This window comes from Balaenoptera physalus (genome assembly GCF_965194825.1).
Source record: "Balaenoptera physalus genome assembly, chromosome: 5".
Taxonomy (NCBI): domain Eukaryota; kingdom Metazoa; phylum Chordata; class Mammalia; order Artiodactyla; family Balaenopteridae; genus Balaenoptera; species Balaenoptera physalus.
The window spans coordinates 24,574,165-24,597,671 of NC_138884.1; the positions used below are offsets into that span (position 1 = coordinate 24,574,165).

Consider the following 23,507-nt stretch of genomic DNA (forward strand, 5'->3'; position numbering starts at 1 on the left):
GTCAGAGAATATATCTAGAAAATCTTTGTTTTGGTACACTAGATCACTAATTGCCATATTCTTATTATTTAATATAACAGCATACTTTATTACATAAAAACAAAGTGCACTAAAAATGAACAATGTTAGAAACAAACTAAAATTTGGTGTATCTTAAATCTTCAGGTGATCAGATATTACCTAAAGCGACGGGATACAAATTTCATAGCGATACAAACGCAACTCTCTTGCGATGAAAATGCATTTAGTTGCTTAGTTCCTTTCGATTGAGCAGATAGGGCAGCCAGTACAACTGAAACAACGGATAACATGTTTTTTGTTTGTTTTTTTCAATAAAAAGGAATGCTCTGGTTTCTGAACGGGCTCCCACCTTTGAGGGAGCCAGAAGATGGCATTTGCTCCTTCAATATATTTCTCTTGTGTGATTTGAGACACAAATCTACCAAGATTCTTACAGAGGAAGTAGGCACCACACCTGAGAGCCCAAGGCCCTCCGAGCAGCCACTTCAAGTCAATCTGTGATGCGTTGGGGTGGACCCAGCACCTAGAAGACAGCATGGTAATTGTGCATGTAAATCCCTTCAGCAGACTCAGGGAAAGGAGGAGAGTTCTTTAAGTTCATGCACATTTTATTGAGTAGTAATATAAAATGCTTTTTTCTTTTTCATTGTTACAAGTGCATGCTTTGATTGCCAACATTTCAGAAGTCAAATTACAAAGGCAAGGCTTTAGGCTGTAGTGAATTACTTGGGCACTTATACAATTGTTAAAAAATATGAATGGACTTTTGCTGTTGTTGTTGTTTTCAGAATGAACCAGTTGTAACCCGTAACTGATATACAAAGGGAAAAAGTGAAAAAAGTACATATTTTGTGGCACATGACAGAACCTAACAAAATAACTCAACTGTCATGACATTACCAGTTACCATGCATTTAGAGTTTCACATGTAACTATAAACTTATTTAAATTTCACAAGGTTTGCTAAACATGCTAACCATCTATATGTGCACTGACAAGCTTATGTTAAAAACTTTTAAGAATACTCTCCCCTTTAGATTTTTTCAAAGCTTTTTTTTTGATTACAAAATTTCAAAGGCATGAAGCATTTTAGAGAATATAAAGTACGCCAGTATACATACATTTCCAGTATATGTCAGACCACTAAGCGCACTACAGTCCCATACAGGCCGATACAGCCATTTTTTTCCTTAAAAAACATGCATAGGCAGATTTTTTTTTTTTACAGAATATAGATGCTTTATCACTGTACTTAATATGGTGTCTTGTTTACTATACTTAAAAATGCACCACTCATAAATATTTAATTCAGCAAGCCACAACCAAGACTTGATTTATCAACAAAACCCCCTAAATATAAACAGCAAAAAAAAAAAAAAAAGAGATAGATGTAATTATTCCAGTTTTTTAAAACTTAAAGAAAAGAAAAGGTATTCATTGCCAAAGTAATAAGATAAGTGTTATATGGAAACAAGGGCATTCAAGCACACTAAAGAAACCTGAGGTAAGCATAATCTGTACAAAATTAAACTGTCCTTTTTGGCATTTTAACAAATTTGCAACATTCTTTTTTTTTTCTTTTTCTGCTTTTTTTTTTTTTTTTTAAGACTGCCTAATTCATTTTATAGCCATTGTCTGACAAGAGTAGCAAAACATTATCAATAAATAGTCCTTATTTAGTTTGTACATCATTTTGTTAAAAATGTTTGATGTCATCCATTTTTAGTGCTGCAACTGTAAACGTACAATAGAGTAAGAAATTAGACAAAGTTTTCATGTCCAGTAACATAATAAAAGACCTCTCATTAACCTATCTAGAAGTCCCCGATGCAGTAGGAAAACATGTTCATTCCCCTAACATTGCAGTATATACTAGCATTAGCTTTCTTTTTAAATTGTTTTTCCTATAAGCATTTTTAAAAGGCATACCCAAAAGAGGTGTTTAATCACAACCCTCACCAAAATATAGTTTATTCTCTCTCTCCCTCTTTTCTAATGATAGTGTAAACTGAATCCAACTCCTGGCCCCAGAGCAAATAAGCTACCATCAGAGGCAAGAACATCCAACTGCTGATATGCAGCAATCCCCATCATGCCCTGCAGCTCCAAAAAAAAAAAAAAAAAAAAAAAGTGAACAGGAAGTGGTCACTGTATATTGCTGCTATTACTGCCATTGCTGTCCGTGCCGTTAGTCTCTGAGGCGAGAGTCTTGTTGATGGAGTTAAGGTTGGTGTCAGAGGGCATGGCATCTCTGCGAGGTGGCATCCTCTCGTTAATTCGATCTAAGCCCTTGGCCTCCTCGAAGCTAGTGATCTTATGTTGTGGTGAAAATCCTTTGATAGCTAAACAGAAAATCATTAAAAAAAAAGAAAAACTGGGTTAGTAAGAGGAACACAAAGGGCACAGCTGTTGTAGCAGGTGGTGTTAGAGATTTCGCAGTGAGAGAGGGAATCCTTTAGTAGAGAACAAAGTGACGGGACCTGAACACGGCACAACAGACTCCTTACCATCCCCGAAGATAAAACCGAGACGTCTGGTAACAGCCAATGTCTCTTGCCAACCAAAATCTCCTCTTCAAGTTAGTAAGATGTAAACGTTTCTCTCGTCTTCATGGAAGTTTAGATCCATGAAGCGGTATGTAAAGAGAAAGGCTGCTACCAGGGATAGGTCTCTAGGCCCAGTGTAAACTGGCCACATCTTTGGCACAATTACTGTATCAAATGCCCTAACCTAGAAAGAATGGAAATGGCCCTAATTTTACTATTCCATTGTGCTAGTAATGGCAAATTCAGGAGAATCAATGAAGCAGCTAGACCTAAAAATCTAGTGAAGAGCTTAGAGCAGAAGCTAAAAGGAGCTATAAAAGGCATGAACTTGGGGCGTTTCCATGCCATCTCAGGATCCCAGAAAGACTTCCTTGGCAAACAACTCAACAGTGGCATGAAAAAAAATGAAATTATAAACTCCTGCTTCTCCACTCCACTTTGGAAACATGTGGAGTGGGAACAAGGTAAAAGAAACTCATAAAAATCAAGATCAGATCACTAAGTAGAAAAACTCTGTCTGCACTTCAGCAGCGAACAGGTCAAACTGATGTTCATCTGGTCCATTACTGCCTAAATTAAAGAAAAACTCTTTCTTAGTAGATCAACGTAGACGTAAGTGCTGGTTCAAGAATAACAAGGGGAAAATGCTTTTTTCAACTTTTAGCAAAATGAATGGGAATGGTTTTGGCCTTATTCAGTGAAACCATGGAATTCACAAAGGGGGAGCATTGATACTTGTTTTTTTTCAGTAACCCTAGTGTGCTCCAGAGATAGAGAAGGCATTTGTGCAAGAAACTTAATGAGTTCTTCAGTAGGTGCACCAACCAGTGAGCTGAAAATAAAGTACATAGACGGGGAACCAATGACATCAGTTTGCTTTACTCCCTGTGAAAATGCAAGCCAGACACTGAAGGGCCAATCACCAATGCTGAACTGGGTCGCATCTCCATGGCTGATGAAGGACCATTTCATTGTACCTTTATCCTTCCTACCCTATTTGAGAAAAAAAGGAAAGCAGTTTCAAGCTGAAACTTTGCTAGCCACTCCCACACAAATGTACAGTGCCTTTCATTAGTATGGATGAGATTCTTAAAAGATAGACCCAGTTGCTTCCAAACTCATTAAACGATGAGAAACAGTTTGTTCCCCCTCTGCATTTTAAAGGTTAGCGTCATGGTGATTAGTCAACTATGAGAGGAAGAAGATGGGGAAATGGGAAAAGACCAAGGCCCAAAGCAAAGCTTCTTAATTCTTCTCTCATTCAGTCATAAATCGCAAAATAATAGAGCTGTCTGATGAGCACCCACCCTGAAAATGAACTCAATGATTTTGAGGGACGAAAGTAGTACTCTATTGTTTTGCTAAACTACTGTGAATATCATTCCATCATAGTTAATAAATATAAAAAGTTGGTCATCATAATTGATGAAGCGATTTTACGAATCGAAATGGTAAAAGTGGAATCTCTCTTTTAGGTTGTTTAAAGTTTTAAAATAAAGCCAATAGGGTGAGAGCGCAGAAATTCAAAATCTAGCGAGAGCCATGGCTATGTCCGGAATGGGGCTCCATTTCTAATCATTTCTGTCTACCCTGGTCTGGAAGAATGTGTGCTCTGCTGTAGTTGCTGGTCAGACGATGGGTATTAGCAATTTACATTGGTAGTATACTTAACACAACACAGGAGTCACAGAAACCACAGAAAACAGCCAAACTATCAACAAGAATGCACACTGCAGATTAGAATTTGCCAAGAGGAATAGAGAATTCCCACATAAATAGCAGTTTATTCACTGCTATTTAGGAAGCAGTTGTATTTTCTCTTACAGCGCTATCATTTCCCCTACTGTATCCAAATCACGTACAAATTAAAGAGTCTAAAGTGGCACATTTTACATCATATCAAAGCACCATATCACACAATTTTGGGAACAATAAAACATTATCTTGCAAGAACAAAATACAACTGAAAAATTTTGTTTTAAAGGGGAACTTCAAATTATTCTTTTTAAAATTTCCAGAGGGTGTGGTAAGTATCAGATTAAAAACTATTTGGATAGGTAGTTCTCGCATAACTCTACGTTTCAAAAGCACTTGATTCAAAAGGAATTGCGAGAGGGTCCACTCCATTGTCCTCGAGCAGTGCTGGGACACAGTCGGTGATGAATGTGTCTCATTTCTCCTGAAGCACCCGGCACAGTGCCTGGTGCAAAGCAGGCACTCGGTGGACATTAACGAGTTGAGTGATGACTCAATATTCACTATGCTTGTTACCGGCCACTTCTACAGCCACTAGATATTTTTGAACTCTTTAGAATATTTTGCTGGTGCTAACCGTCCTACAAATACCAGTACGTTAAAATTTCATAAGGCTAGCAGAACTGTTTATCTCGTACACAGCTGTCTCTTGTTGGAATATTTTTTGGAGACAAAAATTAATGTTGAACTACAACAAAGCACTATTCAAATGAATTTTTTTCTAGAAATTTCTGAAGACTAGATTTAATAAAGCTATTTTTATTCTCTCCTTTTCAGGGCCGACTGAAAGTGATTTGAGGGAGGGACATGGTTCAGCTCAAAGAATATTGTTTTATCCATTATTTGTCAAAACAGCTGCCATAAATCCCACCCCACATCATTCAAGGTCTATAATCCTTTTGTTTTCTGTGATTATACTAGCATCATTGTATACAAAGTCAAACATAGCTTTAAGGGAAAAAAAAAACAAACAAACAAACCAGAAAAGGACATTTTCCCCTTTAAAGCAAGAACATTTTGGTTAATACTGAGCCACAACTGTTAGCCCAACACCCACACACTCTGTACAAGCTACAGCAAAAAAAAAAAAAAAAAAAAGAAAAGAAAAAGAAAAGAAAAAGAAAAAAAAGAAAGAAAGAAAGAAATGAATACACCCAGCAGAGCCCTTGTCTGTTGCAGGTACAACAGAAAGGGGACTGGCCAATTTACCTTCATCAGCCTCAATAGCCTCAACAGTAGCTGAAGAGAAGAAAGGGGGTGCAAAATGAATGAGAAAAATGAGCAGAGGATTTTTAACTCTAAGAACAAATCAGTGACGATCAAGGGAGCTAAGAGGATTAATGTTCCTGTAAGTGCTGGATCCTGGCACAGACAAAATAGAAATACTTAAAAGAAAGAAAAAACACCACGAAAATGATGGGTTTTTTTTCTTGTTGTTTTTTTTTAATGAGCTGGCTACACGTATCTGAGTGACATGATTTGGATTTTGTTCACTAAATAAACGACAAAATGTTTAACCCTTTAAGAAGACACTCAGGAACGGTTTCTTTGACTTAGACTGAATCTACAAGGGACTAGGTCAATCGAAAATGTGCATCTGACTCACGTGAAGTACGATAAACCCACTGCTACGATTGGTAATGTATAGTTTTAAAATGCCCCCCAAAATGACAGAGCGTGAAGTGTTGTCATAATGTCAGTGGAATAATTCACACTATTTAATATTAAATGGCACGATTTCCTAGTGGAATAGAAAAGCAGGGGGGATGCAAATTTAGAGTTGCGTCTGAGTTGGTAACACATGTGACTCTTTAAAGACAAACATCGAGCGTGTTTCGAGTGTGAGGGAGAAAGGGAAGAGGAAGAGGATGGGGATGGGATAGCCTGGACTTCTTTTGCCAGGTAACCCAGTTTAAAATCAGTTTTCCTCATTGGAATAGCATTTTTGGAAACAAAATTCTTGAAATGTTATAATCACGTGATAATATGCCAGTAGCAGCAATAATTCTATCAGCATTTTAAAGAAAGGACCGTCTAAATACTGAAACCTCAGCATATTTCAGAGGCAAAATTTTAAAAGCCCATTGCTTTATCAGCAATTTTTATAATAAGCTTAGGGTCTATATTCTCCCTTTAAAGGTGTATGAGTCTTTCTATGTTATCAAGGTTAGGAGATGTTTCCCTAATTAAGTGCTAAAATGCAAAACCTCTCTGTAATTCTAAAATGTTTAATATTAAAATCCTACCCCTTGACTTTAATTTGCATATTTCTTATAATTTAAGGTTTTAAAACTAGAGCAACTGCCAAATGTACACTATAATTTACTTACAGTGCATTTTAAATTCCTTATGATAAAAATGGAGAATGGTTACCACCATGGAGAAAAGCCAAATAGTAAAACTTAAGCAGTTTCCCCTTTTAGACAAATTAAAGGGCATCAGACAATGAATTCTGAAACTGTATTAATGTACATGATTTAAAATATACACTGACTTTTCAAATTCTCAGGACTAATAAGATGTCGGCTGTGTGTATGTGTTTGTGTGTGTGTGAGTTCAACACCAAATGACAAACAGATGGATTTAAAATAAAACAACAGAACAGGAAACTGAATAACCCAGGTTAAAATACAGGTGAAAATCTGGAAACAAAACAAAGAATTCTAAGAACTTAAGTTTAAAAGTAAAGCAAAAAATCTGGAACCACACCAGGACCAACATATTAGAAATATGTACTGTCCATTATTAAGTGTATTCTTCTAAAGCAACTATGGCCCATAGTTTCTGATAATACACCCGCTGTACTTTAAAATTGTGCTTATCAGAAACTATGCAGATTTTAGTCAATTAGGTAGTTGTGTATTTTGTGCATATAATAAATGATCCATTTATGCTAACGTTCTTAGAGAGCATGTTTACTTTGGTGGGAAAATTGTGGTTTTTTTCCTGAAGTTACTAAGATAAATTTTAGCTACAAATTAAATGAGGAACTTACTTCAGTACTGTGGTATTTTCCTACCTTCATTTAGAAATTTTTTTTTTCTTTTTGTGGAAACTCGAAGACATGGATGTTGGAATAAATTCATATGAAAATAAAGAAAATTTTAGTGATGCTGCTAGGAGGTGATCATTTAGCAGTACAATATCCATGAAGCTGGGCATCACTTTCTATGTAAAAGAGGTGTATCTAAATAACATTACCATAAGAATACCAGGATCTTCTAGACTGAGGGACAGGGAGAGAAAAGAAAACATAAACAAAGATTCAGGGAAAGGTACAGGAAAATAAGCAAGAGGCTGAGATTGCTTTGAAAATGTTCGAGTGTATTGTTGTTTTCATTTTTTTCTGTTAGAGTCTAATCTAAAAGCAAAATTTCCATAAAGTATGCTAAAATTGGACTCTAATTAATGATAATATTAGTTAAAATAGATAACAAAAGTAACAAAAGTAAAAGAGCACACTGACGGGGCTGTCTAATATGGTAGCCGCTAGCCACATGTGGCTATTTAAATCAAATAATGAAAATTAGATAAAATAAAAAACTCAGTTTCTCAGTTGTAAGAGCTGTATTTCAAGTGCTCAATGGCCATACATTGCCAGTGGCTTCTGTACAGATAGAGAAATTTCCATCATCACAAAAAGTTCTACTGGACGGCACTCATCCAGAAAACTACAGGTTTTAATACAAAATCTACTTTCAAGGAAATGTTTTCGTCCTTTCTTAAAAATAAAATATGATGGTACTCACTCTCTTATGTTTTGAATAAATAAGTCAGGGAAAAGACACCTATGACTTCAACTCTATTCAAGTGGATAACAAAACCATCCTTTTTATTCTCTTCCTCCATTCTCCACTAAATCCTAGACTTAGGCATGGATATTTATGTGTGTATGTGTTTATTTCATCAATTCAATAGATAACCAGTACATTTAATAAAAATGTAATTAAAAAGTTGTTTTTATCCACTGCTTGGCTCCAAGTGGTCAAACCTACTGTGCATGTAGATAAGCTGAATGAGTTGCCTTACAGCGAGGCCTGAAATTGTGGTTAATGTGCAAATGAGGACATGGGGGTAGCGGGGTCAAGAACACATTCTAGCAAATGAGGGAGCTACTCGGTGGGGCATGACTGGTCAAACTGATGGGGGCGTGGGAAGGGAGGGGGGTCTCAGCCTTTCTTCCAGCTGAGAAGATCTGAAGACCAAGACGGACCTTAAATGCGTGAATAAATCAGGGCTCTAACGACACAGCTGACTGAGGTGCCTGCACACGGTGGGTTGTACCAATGGGCCTGCTTACCGCTTTGCAGGGTTTGTTTCCCTCCAGAGAGCACTCCACTGGGGAGCATGCCCGTGGGCGTCAGGCCTTTCAGCGTCAGCACACTCTCACTCTCTTCTCTGCAAAGGCACAACGGGGACGACACATTAACTTTTATTTTCTTTCAAGACAAAGAAAAGACTTAAAGGAAAAGATGTATGTAAGCACTCACATTTACCTCTACCTTGGCTCTCTTGAGTTTTTTTTTTTTTTTTTTTTACTTAAAACATACTATATTTTCACACATTCATCTAGAAGTAGTGGTATGCCCATGACATGACTGCTAAGATAAAGTTGGGAATTATGCAATTGTGGAAGTTCAGTCTCTTCTGACTATTGAAGAGACGGAAAACAATTCTCTTTTGTAAGCAGGCTCACAATACAAAGTGTTTGTGGGCATCTTCCACAACACCATAAATATGTTTAAAAAAAAAAAAAAGAGCCATGGAGAGGGCTATTGTAAGTTTTCCAGCTGAGGCTCTGCAAAAATACGTGGGGCTGATTTGACTTGTGAGAGAAAACCAGACAGTATAACAGATTTAAAAGATCTGATCTATGGATTAGGGAAGTAGGAGTTACATTCAGGGGATTGTTAAGGAATTCTGACATTACATGACAAATACACAAACTAATGGCAAGTCGCTGATGAAACAACTGGTCAAATTTCCAACTTTTCTTTTTCAGTCTCTTTCCCCATGGATCTGCTAATACAACGTTGTTTTATTACTCATTATGACAACTGTTTTACAATCAGTTTTATGTACATCATTATTTGAATTACATTGATTAACCACAGCACAGCATTAATCAAATGATTAAATAAGCATAAAATAGGGATAACCTCATATATTTCCATATAGTAGACAGTGTAATCCCACATAACCAGAAAAAAATACTTAACAATACACATATATACCTAATGTTTATAATATGTACAACTACTTACTCCACTTTTTTATGAAGATGGCTAACATGGCCCACACAGAATTCCTAAACTATCCCCAAACCTGCTGCTTCACTATCTTTCTTCGACTTCATCTTTTAGTTAAGCTGAAAGAATCAACCTTTAACTCCTTTTATCCTCTCTTATTCCACATCTACTCAATTAGCAAATCTTGAGGGCTCTACCCTCATATTATTTCCAGTATCTTACCACTTCTCACAATACTACTACCTCATCTCTTTTGAAAACAGCTTTATTGAGATATAATTAACATACCATACAATTTGCCCATTTAAAGTGTGTGATTCAATCACTGGTTTTTAGTCTATTCAGACAGTTGTGAAACCATCGGCACGATAAATTTCAGCACACTCTCATCCCTCCAAAAAGCAATCTTGTGCACTCCCATTTCTTTCAGCCTGTATTACTATTCATCTACTTTCTGTAGATTTGCTTCTTCTGGACACTTCTTATGACTGGAATCAGGTGGCCTTCTGTGACTGACTCCTTTTCTGACCACCAGCATCTCTTACCTGGATGGTTCCAGCAGTCCCTTAACTGGTCTCTCTGCTCCAACCTTGTCACACTCCTGCCCTCTCCTCCCATATCTATTCTCAGTATAGCAGCTGGCTGAGCCTTTTAATACCTACACAGATCCTGTCACTCCTCTATGCAAAATGCTCCAATGGTTTCTCCTCTCATTAAAGGTGAAAGGCAAAATCTTTAAAAGGTTTGACCAGAGCCCTAAAAAACTAGCTCCCAACCCACAGTCTGCCATCCTTATCCATCTCTTAGACTACATTTCCTACCACCACCCACTTCCCTTCGTGGTCCTCACGATGCACCCAGCACACCCCACCTTGGGGCTCTGCACCTTTCTGTCACACTCTTCCCCCAGGTATCTGCCTGGCTCCCTCCCTTCCAGTCTCCAACTCTCTGCTGGAGCACTGCCTTCAAAGTGAGGACTTCCTTGAGAATGCTATTTAAAATATATGTACCTCACTACAAATAATGCAATTTCGTTTCTTTTTATGGCTGAGTAATATTCCATTGTATATATGTGCCACATCTTCTTCATCTGTCAATGGACACTGGGACAAAGTGAGAGAGTGGCATGGACATATATACACTACCAAATGTAAAATAGATAGCTAGTGGGAAGCCGCCGCACAGCACAGGGAGATCAGCTCGGTGCTTTGTGACCACCTAGAGGGGTGGGAGGGAGACGCAAGAGGGAGGAGATATGGGGATATATGTATATGTATAGCTGATTCACTTTGTTATAAAGCAGAAACTAACACACCATTGTAAAGCAATTATACTCCAATAAAGATGTTAAAAAATATATATATATATATGCACTTTCTTACGCTGTATCTCCCCTTCCCTATTTTATTTTTATCTAAAGCACTTATCACCCCTGAAGAGCTATACAGTTTGTTTCCTTGGTGCTTTTTTTTTCTTTTTTTTTTTTTTTGAGCTCCTCTGCCCACTACACCCCACCCAAGCTAGAAAAGCTTCATGTGAAAGGGGTTTCTGTTTGTTTTGCTCCTGCTGCATCCACAGTACCTAGACCAGAACAGCACCTAACACATAGTCGAGATTCATAAAACATTTACTAAATGAAGGAGTCAAAGAAAAATAGGATGGAGAATGGCAGTGTTAATCCACATTTTAGATTTCTGAATCCTTTACTGTTATTTAGAGCCAACGCCTAAGCTCCGGCTAATGGTGTGTAATTAGTCCCCAGTATGCTGAGACAGATGCTCTTCTACTCTTGGTCCCTCAGATTCTCACCTGACAGAGGAATTGCCTTCCCTTCTCACTGCTTCCCCAAGATGTTCACTTTGAAGCAGAAGTCCTGCGTGCATTCGTTTGATTGGTGGATCCTAGGCAACATGCAGCACCTTAAGTGCAAGGGCTCTCGAAAGATAGGTTTCTGGTTCCCTTATAATATGGCAAACTACCAAAATGTAAGGACTGTGCTGGACAGCTATACCTGACAAATGTGTACCACCATCCGTATCCATCCATTACATGTTAAAATGTCTCATTTCACAAATTTCTTGTATTTGCCTCTTCCCTTGCATCTCTCCACCCACAGCTAGTTCAACATCTTTTGCTTGGATTATTTCAATAGCTTCTTAAATGCACTGACACCCATCAGTCATCTTGCTATCCAATCTTCAGACTATCATTACGTATACATCTCCACATGGGTTAGCACATGCTCCGATTCTCCTTAGTACTTATCACTCACTGAGTGAGTTTGGATATACTGCGTATCCTCTTTCAGTTTCTGTTTCCTCATTGAGGTCAACTCAACCTTGCAAGCTTGCCGTGTGGACTCCTCTCAAATGTGTACACCATGAAGCATACAGCACCTGGCCCTTAACAAGCGCCCCATAAAACACTGCTCCTAGGTCCTTAGGATCTTGAGGACTTCTCAGCTGCCAGGAATGCCTTCACCACAATTCTCCAGCTAATGGAACCCAGCCTGAACGTCACGGCACTCCACCAATGGCAACCTCTTCATGAACATTCCTTTCAGGAAATAGAAGGGCTCCTTCCCATCCTCTTCCACAGCAGAGCACCTCTTCATGTACTTAGTACACATCTCATGGCCTTACATTAGTTTACTGTCTACATGTCTGACATTTTAATTCAGAGTATCCACTTTGCCTAATGTACTATATGGTACACATTTAATGCTCAATCCTACTTTTCTCTAGAGATGACCACCCTGTAGTCTACAAATGCTTTTATTATAGGAAAGCAATACAATATACCTTGTTTTCATTTTCTATCAATATGTGCGACCTTAATCAAAGTAACTGATCATCACTGGGTTCAAATGGAACCCACTCTCAGCTGGGAACAACTGCATCTTATGTACCAAGATGCAGAGAACTAGAGGGACTTTCCAATTTTAAGACCCACCTATGATTCTGTAGCATTGTTCCTGTCACTTTCACATGGTTTGAAGACTAATATAGATACAAAGAATTTTCTTTTATGTTAAGAAAGGCTTCTCTTTTTTTTCCTAAATGTACTTTCAACTGGAAGTGATGGAGCTGTTTTTACTTATCCTCACAGAGACTTCAGATAGAAAAAGAAGAGCATTTACTGGTAAATCTGAGGCATGATAAATAAGCAAGTGTTTATGCACAGGGACCAGCTGAGTGTATGATCTTCACATAGTCCTCTGCTCCCAAAGGCAATTTTTCTAGCCACACAAGCCTCCCTGCTGGCCCTAAAAACTGCTGACTTTGTGTCCATCCAAGGATCTTTGTACTTGCTCCTCCCTTTGTCTTTTTTTAAAAAATAAATTTATTTATTTTATTTGTTTATTTTTGGCTGCATTGGGTCTTTGTTGCTGCGTACAGTCTTTTTCTAGTTGCGGTGGGGGGGGGTTACTCTTCGTTGTGGAGCACAGGCTCTAGGCACGCGGGCTTAGTAGTTGTGGCTCGCTGGCTCTAGAGCGCAGGCTCAGTAGTTGTGGCGCACGGGCTTAGATGCTCCGCGGCATGTGGGATCTTCCCAGACCAGGGCTCAAACCCATGTCCCCTGCATTGGCTGGCGGATTCTTAACCACTGCGCCACCAGGGAAGCCCCTCCTTTTGTCTTAAACAATCTTACTCCCTACCTTCATGAAGGTCATCCCCACACTTGCTCAAATGCTAGACTCAGAGAGTTCTTTGTTGGCCACGTACTAAAATGAATGAGTGCCTCGCCTCTCACTTGCTATCCCCCTGTACTGCTTCATGTTTTTCTTCATGGTACACAATGGCTACTTTAAGTTTCATTATATTTATTTCGAATGAATGAATGAGTCCTGCAAGTTCAGTAGGAATGAAAAGCATTAGAGCAAAGGCTGACTCAGTCATTAGGCCGCAGGGAGCAACTATGCTCTATTTTCAGCTTTAACATGACTTTTCAAGATTTGGCTGCTACTGCAGAGCTATTACTGACTTTGATCTGGTGTCTTTGGGAAAGGCTGATTGTGCTTTTCATCCTTCTCATGGCTCCCTGTTTTTGGTATCAAATCACTTAATTACTCTTTAGTGACTCTACCCAGAGTGGGATAGAAATAGCAAGAAGGAGAAATCAGAAGAGATGGTGCAGCTACTCCACGAAAGAGTTGGAAAAAAAAATCTGGCAAAAATTAGAATATGAAATTATACAATGTGGAGATGGACTTTCTCCCAAGATATTCCTATTTATCCTTGTTAATAATGTAATTGTGAATTGACTGGATACTCGTCACATATAATCATACTGTACTTTAAAGTAACCTTTTGAAGAGAAATATAGATACTTTGTATTATCCAAGAATAGATAACTGAATTTAAGTGAAGAAAAGTGTAGTTAATTCTCTTCAAGAAAACACGTGTTTTCTAAGCCCTTGCTTAATAGTAAGATACATGATCTATTTAAAAAATAACTACTATATGGGAACTGAAACACTAAATAACTTGTCTCTCTCAATGATTTATTAGAATAATATAGATTCACATGAACAAGCTTTATGGTTGTTCATTTCGTAGAAATCTAGTGGAATGCACCTGATAAATTCATCTTTACCACAGAGAGAGAATGAAAAACAGAAAGGATTATAATAGCTTTTCCATTTCACAACATGTTCAACCTATTGTGAAATAAATGTTTTAAAGTCCTGCAGCAAATAGAGGGATAGAATGTGAAAGTCCCTTTAGAAGCTTTCTCTACAGAAATAATTTAGTAGATTTCCATTTGACTAAAACAGTGAGGAACTGACAATTCCTTTTTAAAAACTAATTAAGAAAAAGCAGAGTTTCTAGTAAAACACTTAAATTACCAGATTAAAGTATTAAAATGTTACTGAGTGACAATCAGATTCAACAGAGGACCATGACCCCACCTGAGGACCGAGAACACTCTGGCCATCTTGCCGATCGCTCGGATCTTGTTCCTTATCACCTCCTTGCGGGCTGCAGCCGTTGCACCTATATTTTAAAAACAGAGTTGAGAAGTCAGGTGACTTTTTATTTAACTCTAACTAGTTTACTAATTTACATGTATAACAGACTGCAGTTAAGCCAAACCAGGTTTGGGTTTTTTCCCCCCTCTAAGGATTTATCTGTAAATCAAACTTAAAAGTCTATGCTTCCAGGCGTGAATACTTGCCTGTGATACTTTAGAGGTCCCAAAAATGCCAAAGAGCATCTTCTGAGATTTCCAAGGGGAGGGGTAAAGGGCTAACTGAAAATTACTGAGCAGATGGGGTGGGTTCCTACCCTTCTCTTCTGATTGAGCTCCCTTCTCTTCTGTTTATACAAAGAGAACATGCATTGGCAGGAAGAGGAAGTGAGTCACCGGGATAGATATTCCTCAGAAGGTGTGTACCAGGGAGCTGGTTTCCTCTCACCTTCTCTCTGACCTGAAAGCCCTCAAACAGCTCCTATTTTTGTCCATTTCTTTTTCTCTAGTGGCAATGACACCATAGCAGGTAACCCCCAACACATCTAATTGGATTGCATCTATTTTCCCCCATCAATTCCCCACTCCCGATCTGGGCTTGGCCATGTGTCTTGCTTTGGCCAATGCGACGTTAGCACAAGCGATGCCAGCAGGAGCTTGAAAAGCACATGGGGCTTGTTCCATCTCTTGCTCCTTGGTATTTACCCAAGAGAGTGGAAAACTTATGTCCACATGAACACCTGTACACAGATGTCTATACCAGCTTTGTTTGTAATTGTCAAAATGGAAGCAACCAAGATTTTCTTCAGTAGGTGAATCTACTGTGGTCCATCCAGATAATGAAAAATTATTTGGTGCTAAAAAATAATGATCTCTCAAACCAGAACTTAGTATTGCCAGCTATTCTGCCTGCAAATGAGTGGAGTAAGTCTAAATCCATATGGGAGAAAGCCATTCTCCAATGCAGTCTTACTGATAACCAAGTGGAAACATGGATTCTCATTCATAATTGTTTCCTTGAATTAGACTCTATTGGCCAAAACACTGGAGGAGAAAATGGCGTGTGTGTAGGCCCTATCTCATACTTCATTCTGAGTTTCTAACAATATTTATTATTACCTACGATTTGCAATTATGATTCTTTATATAATAAAACCTGTCCTAGAGACCATTTGAAAGTCTAAAGTTTCTGTGCTTGAATTTTAGATGATTTATGATCAGGAGACTACTTGAAGGACATTTGTTAAGAAAAAAAAAAGTGGTATAGCAATCTCCTTATAGTGGTTTTCTTATCTATTTTTTTTTTCAGTTATTCTGTTAAATCATGTTTCAGTTTACTTATTTGGTGTGCTATTACCACTCTATGTTTAATATCCCCCAGTCTGACTGACCCAGTCCACTCAGAGGTCATGATGTGCTAAGGGGGTAGATTCTAACCGTCTCCAAAAACAGTATGGCCAGATCATAAAAATCAATCCAACAGACACAAAGAAAGGAAAGCGTGGGAGAACTCCAAAAATGGTGACTATATTTAGAAGCACAACAAGAAAAGCTGCAAGAAGGAGTAGTTAAATGTCTAGAAACGAAATTGGATACATTTAAGAGGAATGAGAAGGGGAAACATGTACAACCAAGGAAGTGAAAAATATCTAAGAAGGATAATCTCTCAGAAAATTTTCATTAAAGGACTTGTAAAAACCATAACCAGAGCAATGAAAAGCAAGAAACTAAGTAGGAAAGGAAGGGGAATAAATTATGTGGAGCCGTCCTTTTCAGCTCAGTATGAGCTGGTACTCAGAAAAATGTTCAAAAAAAAAAAAACGGAATTTTATTTACTTATTTATTTTTTTAACATCTTTATTGGAGCATAATTGCTTTACAATGGTGTGTTAGCTTCTGCTGTATAACAAAGTGAATCAGCTATACATATACATATAAAATACGGAATTTTAAATGTAAAATGAACATTCTGACAGTCGGAGCCAGTTTAGCATTCCTTATTTTTCAGACCTAATGACTTACTGGAGAGTACAGAGCAGATATCTTACTTTATGTATTCATGGTTGTGCTGCCAACACATGGTGATTCACAGCATATTATAGCACTTTTCTTAATGAAGAAATGCTGTCTCTTTTTAGATTTCTCAATAACCCAGGTAAGAGGTTTTAGTACTTCTTTTATAAAATTAGAATATATTTACTCAAAAAGTCAATTAACTTAATCATAGACGGTAAGAAGAGACATTAACAACTAATATCTCAAAGTTTCATTCTGGGGGATTACCTTCAATATTTGTCAAATAATCAAAATCAAAATGAATATCACACATTTACAACCCACAAAAAAGTAAAATAACCAAATAAAATATCTGAGTTAATATGTAATCAAACTTAAAGGAGCTGAACAGTAGCAGGACAGAATTAAGTACAGCTATAAAGGTCCTTGTATATTTAGTATTGCTATTCCTGGTTTTTGGTATTTTCCAGAGATCATTAAAACTCTTATTCAAATACTTATGTTCCACTGCAAATCTTCACAGTCTATAATTCAATAGAAAGATCAAGGGGAAAAAAATGCACGTTTTTCAGACTTCTACTAGCTGTGACATGCAAATACAACGTCATGTTTAACATTCTTGGTACTTGCTCTATTTAAGTTGTGGAAATATACCACAGTAGCTCAGCTTAAAATTCAGTATATTGAATAATAAAGGTACAAAAAATACCTTTTACATTAAACTATTTTTAATAGTTAACTACTGTTAACTACTTTTCAGAGAAGAATCTAGTCACTTATTTTAACTCAAAAGTCCAAAACTGAAAGGCAATGTTTCCTAAGTTTAAAAACATTAGTAATTTTAAGTACAATTTCATTTTGTGTTTCCATTCAAATAATTATCACTTCTTTTTTGGGCCTCTCTTTTGTTTCACCTTTTAAGTTCTAATCTTCTTTTAAAAAGCCTGGGGTATCATGCTACTAATTCCAGAATCTAGGCGCCCTGGCACGCTCCATTTTCCTCAAAGGCTAATGTACGACCAAGGGAATCTGTAAAGATTTGCTTTGACCATGTGTTCTTCCTGACCTTAACTTAGTGCCTTACTGACTTCTCATGAAGTATGAAAGGTACGTATGCCAAGCGGCCTGCTGAGTGAGCGCTGCCAGCCTCTGAAGGGAACTGGAAAAGTGCGGCAGCATCACAGCGATGAGGAACCAAGTGCCAGGGTGAAGAGAGGTCCTTACACATGGGCTACCTGCCACACGTTACAGACCCTGGCTCTGTACGGCTCACGGTGCCCATCCACCCGTTGAGTGACTACTATAATTCCTCAGTTTTAACTGAATTAGCGGTGTGTGGAAGGTGCTACATAGAATACAATTACCCAAATCGTTTATTCATAAAGTGTTCTTGTGAATCCTATCCTGTTCTATAGCCTGCCGTGTTGCTAACTGCTAGCAACAGAAATAGGAGGAAAGCATGGTCTCTGCTGTAGGAGGTCAGGTGAACGCCCACAGTGCACTGCGACACGTTATTAGAGAGGAAGCAGCGTGGAGACAGCGGCTGTCAGCTGGAGAGAGTACACCGAGCACATCTCTTCTTAGCTCCGTGCTCAGTAACTTCGTACTGGTAGCTTGAAACCAGTGGTGGGAAGAGAATTTATACCAACACAACCTGCAAGTGCTACAAACCAGGGTCTTTTTCCCCCTGCAGTGAAGCATTGTTAAATATTTACCACTGGAAGCAGGTGTTAATAGTCTGGAGAAAGATATTCACCCAAATGGTGATAGTTGAAGGATCCTGAAGGATAAATAAGAGTTCAAGAGAAAGGAGAATTCTCCATAGAAGGAAGAGAATTTTCAAGCATGTGGAGGCCACAAGAATCCATATTATGTTCAGATGATGGGTCAGAACTCCGGTGTGAATGGAGTTTGGGTTCACTGGGGTGAGGGCAGGCTGAGAATGAGAAGAGAAGCAGGACATGCCCAGGGCTAAATTGTAAAGGTTTTAGCATAGTAGTAGGGACAAATAAGAAGTTTAGACATTAGCATTCTTATCACAGAGGTACAGAGAACTTACTTTGCACTTACCCACCCTCTTCAAAGAAAAGAAAACAGAAAGAAAGAAAAAGATGGACGGATGGTTGTATACAGGGACAGAGATGTGAGAAAGCAAATATAATCGAATGTTAATTGTAGAAAGTAAGTGATGGGTACATGCGTATTGACTATACAATTCTTTCAACATTCCTTTGTTTGAAACATTTCATAATAAAATGTCAAAAAACCCCACTGTATTTGGAAGAAGCTTGGTTTTGAGGGAAAAGGGAGAGAGCAGCTTTAAGAAGAGAGGTCTCTCCATCCCTCCCTTCCTTGGTGTTATATGGGGGATGCATGAGTTTCCCAAAGGAGGCAATGAAGAAAAGTTCTCAGTGCAGTGACATTCACCCCTTCCCTCCTCCAACCATCTCCAGGGGGAAACTGGACTGGTAAAATAAGCCCAATTCAACAGATTCTAATTGCTTTCAATACCTTTTTTGCAACTGTAAGAAGGGATGATGAACTACCTAAAATTTTTATACATGGATAGATGCCAGGGGCCTGGGGGTGGGGAGGGGGAAAGGGGAGTTAGTGTTCAATGGGGACAGAGTTTCAGTTTAGGAAGCTGAAAAATTCGGGAGATGGATGATGGTGAGAGTTGCACAACAATGTGAATGTACTTAGTGCCACTAAACTGTACAGTTAAATATGGTTAAATTAGTACGTTTTATACTGTGACTTTTAACATACTAAAAAACATTAAAAAATACATGCAAAAAATCTTTTTTATACTTGAAAATCTTATAAAAGAGGAATATTTTCATATCATTAGAAGGTGAAAAAGGAGCTTGCAAAAAATTGAATTGCTTACTCTCTAATGGAAAAAGTAGCAGAAAATTTCCACTTCATTATTATATTGGCCTCAAATGTTTTGCTATTATTTAGGCTTCTTTCTTTAAAGGACTTTTAACTAATACAAGTGTATTCATAGCATATATCTTTAAATGAAATATATTATATTAAAAGGAGTGTGTATACATTAACATTTCACACTTTTTCAATAGAAAGATCTATTTTAAGAACTATATTTTGCTGGCAAGCTTCAAATCTCTTAAACCTTTTAATTCAAATTCTGAGAAAATAATACAGAAAACTCACCACTTTTTCAAATTTTTAAAAAGATAAAGTTCATCTCTGTAAGAAACCTATTCTACTTGAAAGTAAAATTTTATTATGATTCATTATTTTTAAGCAGAGTTTAAACATGTCTCCAGATTTTATTTTTTGACACCATAGGGCAATTACTGAATTTGAATACAGGTTATTGATGGAACAAAGCATAAGGTGCTGAGATAAGAAATATCTTTTGTTGTGTTATATTAAAGACAAAAATTAGTTTGGTTTCCTTCCAAAATCAGCACTTTGAAATATGATATAATGCAAAGACAGAATATGTCTTCAGATGCCTCTAAAAACCTTGCATAATTGGTCTTTATGGCTCTTTACAAAGATGGTGAAATTATAAGTATACAGACTGTCTTATTTGGGAAAACACATTCCCAAATTGACCCCCATTAAGGCTATGAGGCCAAAACATGTACTATAATCCCCAAACTTTATTTTCTTGTCTTTTCTTTCTCTGACCTAGTTTACCAATAACAGATCTTGAGCATCTATACCTCAGCCAAGCAAGGCTATACAGAAATTACTTAAACATCTACCCAGTTTTGCCCTTGGCTGTGGTGAACTTGACAAGTGCTTCACTATATTTTTCTACACCACCAAGCCCTTGAGTCCTGGGATTTAGGGACAGCACCATAAGCACTGAGAAATTGTGTTCATTCTGATGGACTGGCTTTAAAACTGTGGCCTTTACATTTTTTACTCATGCATCTACAAAAGAATATCCTCCAAAGAATACTATTCTCACCTCCAAGTTTAAATAATTGTAAGGAATATAATGTTGTAAACATTGCCATTTTAAAATGAAATGACTATACTACTTCTTTTAAAAATCAATGGCATATAAATATCATAGCAATTTCATCCTACCATCATCCATTTAAAGAAAAAAATCCATGAACAAGACATTCATTGATATTTAGAAATCTTACATTAGTCCTTTTTCTTTGAAATTGCATTTCCATTTCAATTTTCCTGATTTTACTTTAGTGAATTATATATTTATACTTTAAAATATTTTTATCACCACATTATACTTTGCTGCCAAAAATACATTTAGAAATTTAAATGAAATGTGTTTGTTAAAATTTCCTGAGACAATAAGGCCCTAAGCCTTAAAAACTCCTTTGTAATCAATATCACAATTATTAGTAGTACATAACTGAGCTAAGTAGCACAAATATATGATACATTTTTATGAATATTTAAAAAACATAGAAATATAATTTGATTGGAATGCACCCCTTAATGATAAGGATGGGAGGGCGGTTACACTGCCCTGATTAAGGAGACTTCCTAGGCACTGAGTTTTTTCAGCATCTCTTTGTTTACTACTCCAGGCAGCGTTCATAGTGACTGTGTTTAGGGAGAACCATGCCTTTTTGTTAAAATGAGAGAAAAGCAACTGAGAAAGAAGAGGTGGGAAAGGAGAGGCTGCAGTGAGCCTTGCAGCTCAGATGAGTTCCCAGGCTGATCATTTTTAGGACATAGGGAAACTGAGGATGTGAAAACGGATTCCCTTACTCCTCTTGAAACTTCTTTGGGTAACCCCAATGGTCCAAATATTCTGGCATGAAGACAGCTGCTCTATCAAGAATTAGATGACTCACTTTCTGGAGGTGACAGTTGTTGGAAGATCTCCTTGACCAGCCATGACATGAGAATGCTGCATTGCTGACCCATTTAGGGTCAGTGGTGGTTAAATCTAGTCCAAAGAGACTGGAGGTGCTGCCCCGCACATAATAGCTATATGTATGCTTATGTAGGTTACTCTATTAGGCAGAGAAAAACACCTTTAGGGTAACAAATTTTTAAAATCTCATCTTTTTGAGGATTACAACCTAAAATATTTGGAATACCTTTCTAATTTTAATTCTAACAATAGCATATTACATATCCATAGGTGATAAAACGGGGACATACTGGCTACTCATTCCAAATCACTCCAAACCACATATTCTGAATTTCTTCCATATGCTTTTTTAGCCCAACTAAAATCTCAGCATGTAATAGCATCTACCATGGTGTGATATTTGGCATAAGGCTATTCTGTCTTATATGTCATTTTGAAAGCAACAGATCCCTGAAAATATATATTTTTTTAAATAAAAAGACTCTTCCGTGTAGTGGATTTTCAAAAAGGCCAGTATAGCCTAGACAGTTTCTTCCACCTTCTCTGGTCATAAAACATAACTGGATTCTTCGGATAGGAAGTCTTAAAAATGTACAGACTACTCCCAAATGTCAAATAACTGTCATTATTTGGTTATCTTAAATATGTAGTTAAAAGACACTTTCGTTTCCAAGTGTTAATTTGATTCCATGGACTTTTGTTCTCTGAGACATTGCGTTCCATCTGTTCAGTGATTCCTTGGTAGACTCGCAGAAATTGGCTATGAGCATAATTATAACTTGGGTAAAAATTAAAGACTTTAAGGTAGATTAGGAGGCTTCGTTGATTTTTCAAGAAACTATTATATATTCAGCCTATGTTTCAAGAAACTATCATATATTCAGCCTATGCCATACAGAGGACATTTCAGTTTATTTATATCTACCAAAGTAGAAACTAATAGCATGTGAAATCCCATTTGGATTGAACTCTTTATCATAATAGAAATGCATCAATTTTATAAACTGGCAATGAAAATAAAAGCAAAATGAAATGAAATGACAAAGGTCAAGCTAATAATGTAGATGTATTGTCTATAGGAGAAACAATCATAATGCCTGGATGTTTAATCTGTCAGGATTATTTTGGATATAGATGAGGATTTAACAGTTGAAAAAGGTATTTATTAAGGACCTAATTGTGTATACATGCTAAATGCTGGAAGAAAGCATTTAGACTAGAATTTAATTCTGGACCCTTATGGATTTATGAATTTATCAAATAGTAGAATGATATTTAAATGTTATCTCTGAAATTACAGAAATTGAAGGAAAAAATAAACCAATATAGTAAAATATCATGTTTGATTGTCCCATGTGTTATACCCTAGATAGAAAGCTGTGTTATACCCTAGATAGAAAGCTAATTGAGTACCATTTGACAGCACGACAAAAAAACAGGCTGAAAGATGTAATACTGCTCCAGTCGTCTGACAGCAGAGGATGGTCAAGGTGCTGGCATGTACTGAGCTGATCTGAAATAAAGCCAGTCGAAGATCTTCTGATGCTATTCAAGAACTAGGCAGGGTGTTTTGTCAGTACAGGGGGGATGTAGTGAAGATTTTGCCCAAAAAGGTAAATAGGGAAATGAGCATTATGTTCTGGCCAATGATCAGTGCACAGGCCTGCAGAGGCAATTGAAACAGACAGAATGGTTCCCAGGTCGTGAGACTTTAACATCACTGAAATATATTATTATCTTATCAGAGGAAAGGGATATGCCAGTCAAAAACTGTACTGGTCAGCTACAGAGGCATAAGAAAGAAGAGAAGCCGAGGCAAACATCTGACGTGTCTAGGGAAGTACTGTCCAGGGGCCAATGGCCTTTAAGTATTCTGGCCTTACAGCAAGACTTCAGATCATAAATACCTGGCTCATCGATTTCTTTTAAGACAAATGAATAAACTGGCATGTGAGAGGCAGAATAGCACAGTGGTGAAGAACTTGTGCTCTGGAGTAAAAGACCTATTGAGTCTCAGCTCCCCTATTTACAGGCTGTGCTACCTTGGATAAATTACTAAACTTCTGTAAGTCTCACCCTCCTCATCTAAAAAATGAGGAAGGTTCTAAGTGCTTT

At 37.4% G+C, this 23,507-nt stretch overlaps 1 protein-coding gene across 4 annotated transcripts in view; it reads right to left on the minus strand.

Annotated features, from left to right (window-relative positions):
- Window positions 1-608: 608 nt before the first annotated feature.
- The window catches only part of PPP3CA (protein phosphatase 3 catalytic subunit alpha), a 302,384-nt gene continuing 279,485 nt past the window's right edge, over window positions 609-23,507 (minus strand). For 3 of the 4 annotated variants that reach the window (XM_082462352.1, XM_082462354.1, XM_082462355.1), the window contains 4 exons: window positions 14,484-14,568; window positions 8,623-8,720; window positions 5,532-5,561; window positions 609-2,363 (listed from right to left, as the gene is read on the minus strand). In XM_082462352.1, coding sequence (XP_082318478.1) covers window positions 2,167-2,363; window positions 5,532-5,561; window positions 8,623-8,720; window positions 14,484-14,568 — 410 coding nt within the window. In that variant the 3' untranslated portion in view covers window positions 609-2,166. The remainder of the gene's footprint in view (window positions 2,364-5,531; window positions 5,562-8,622; window positions 8,721-14,483; window positions 14,569-23,507) is intronic. The other variant, XM_082462353.1, reaches the window with a different exon arrangement.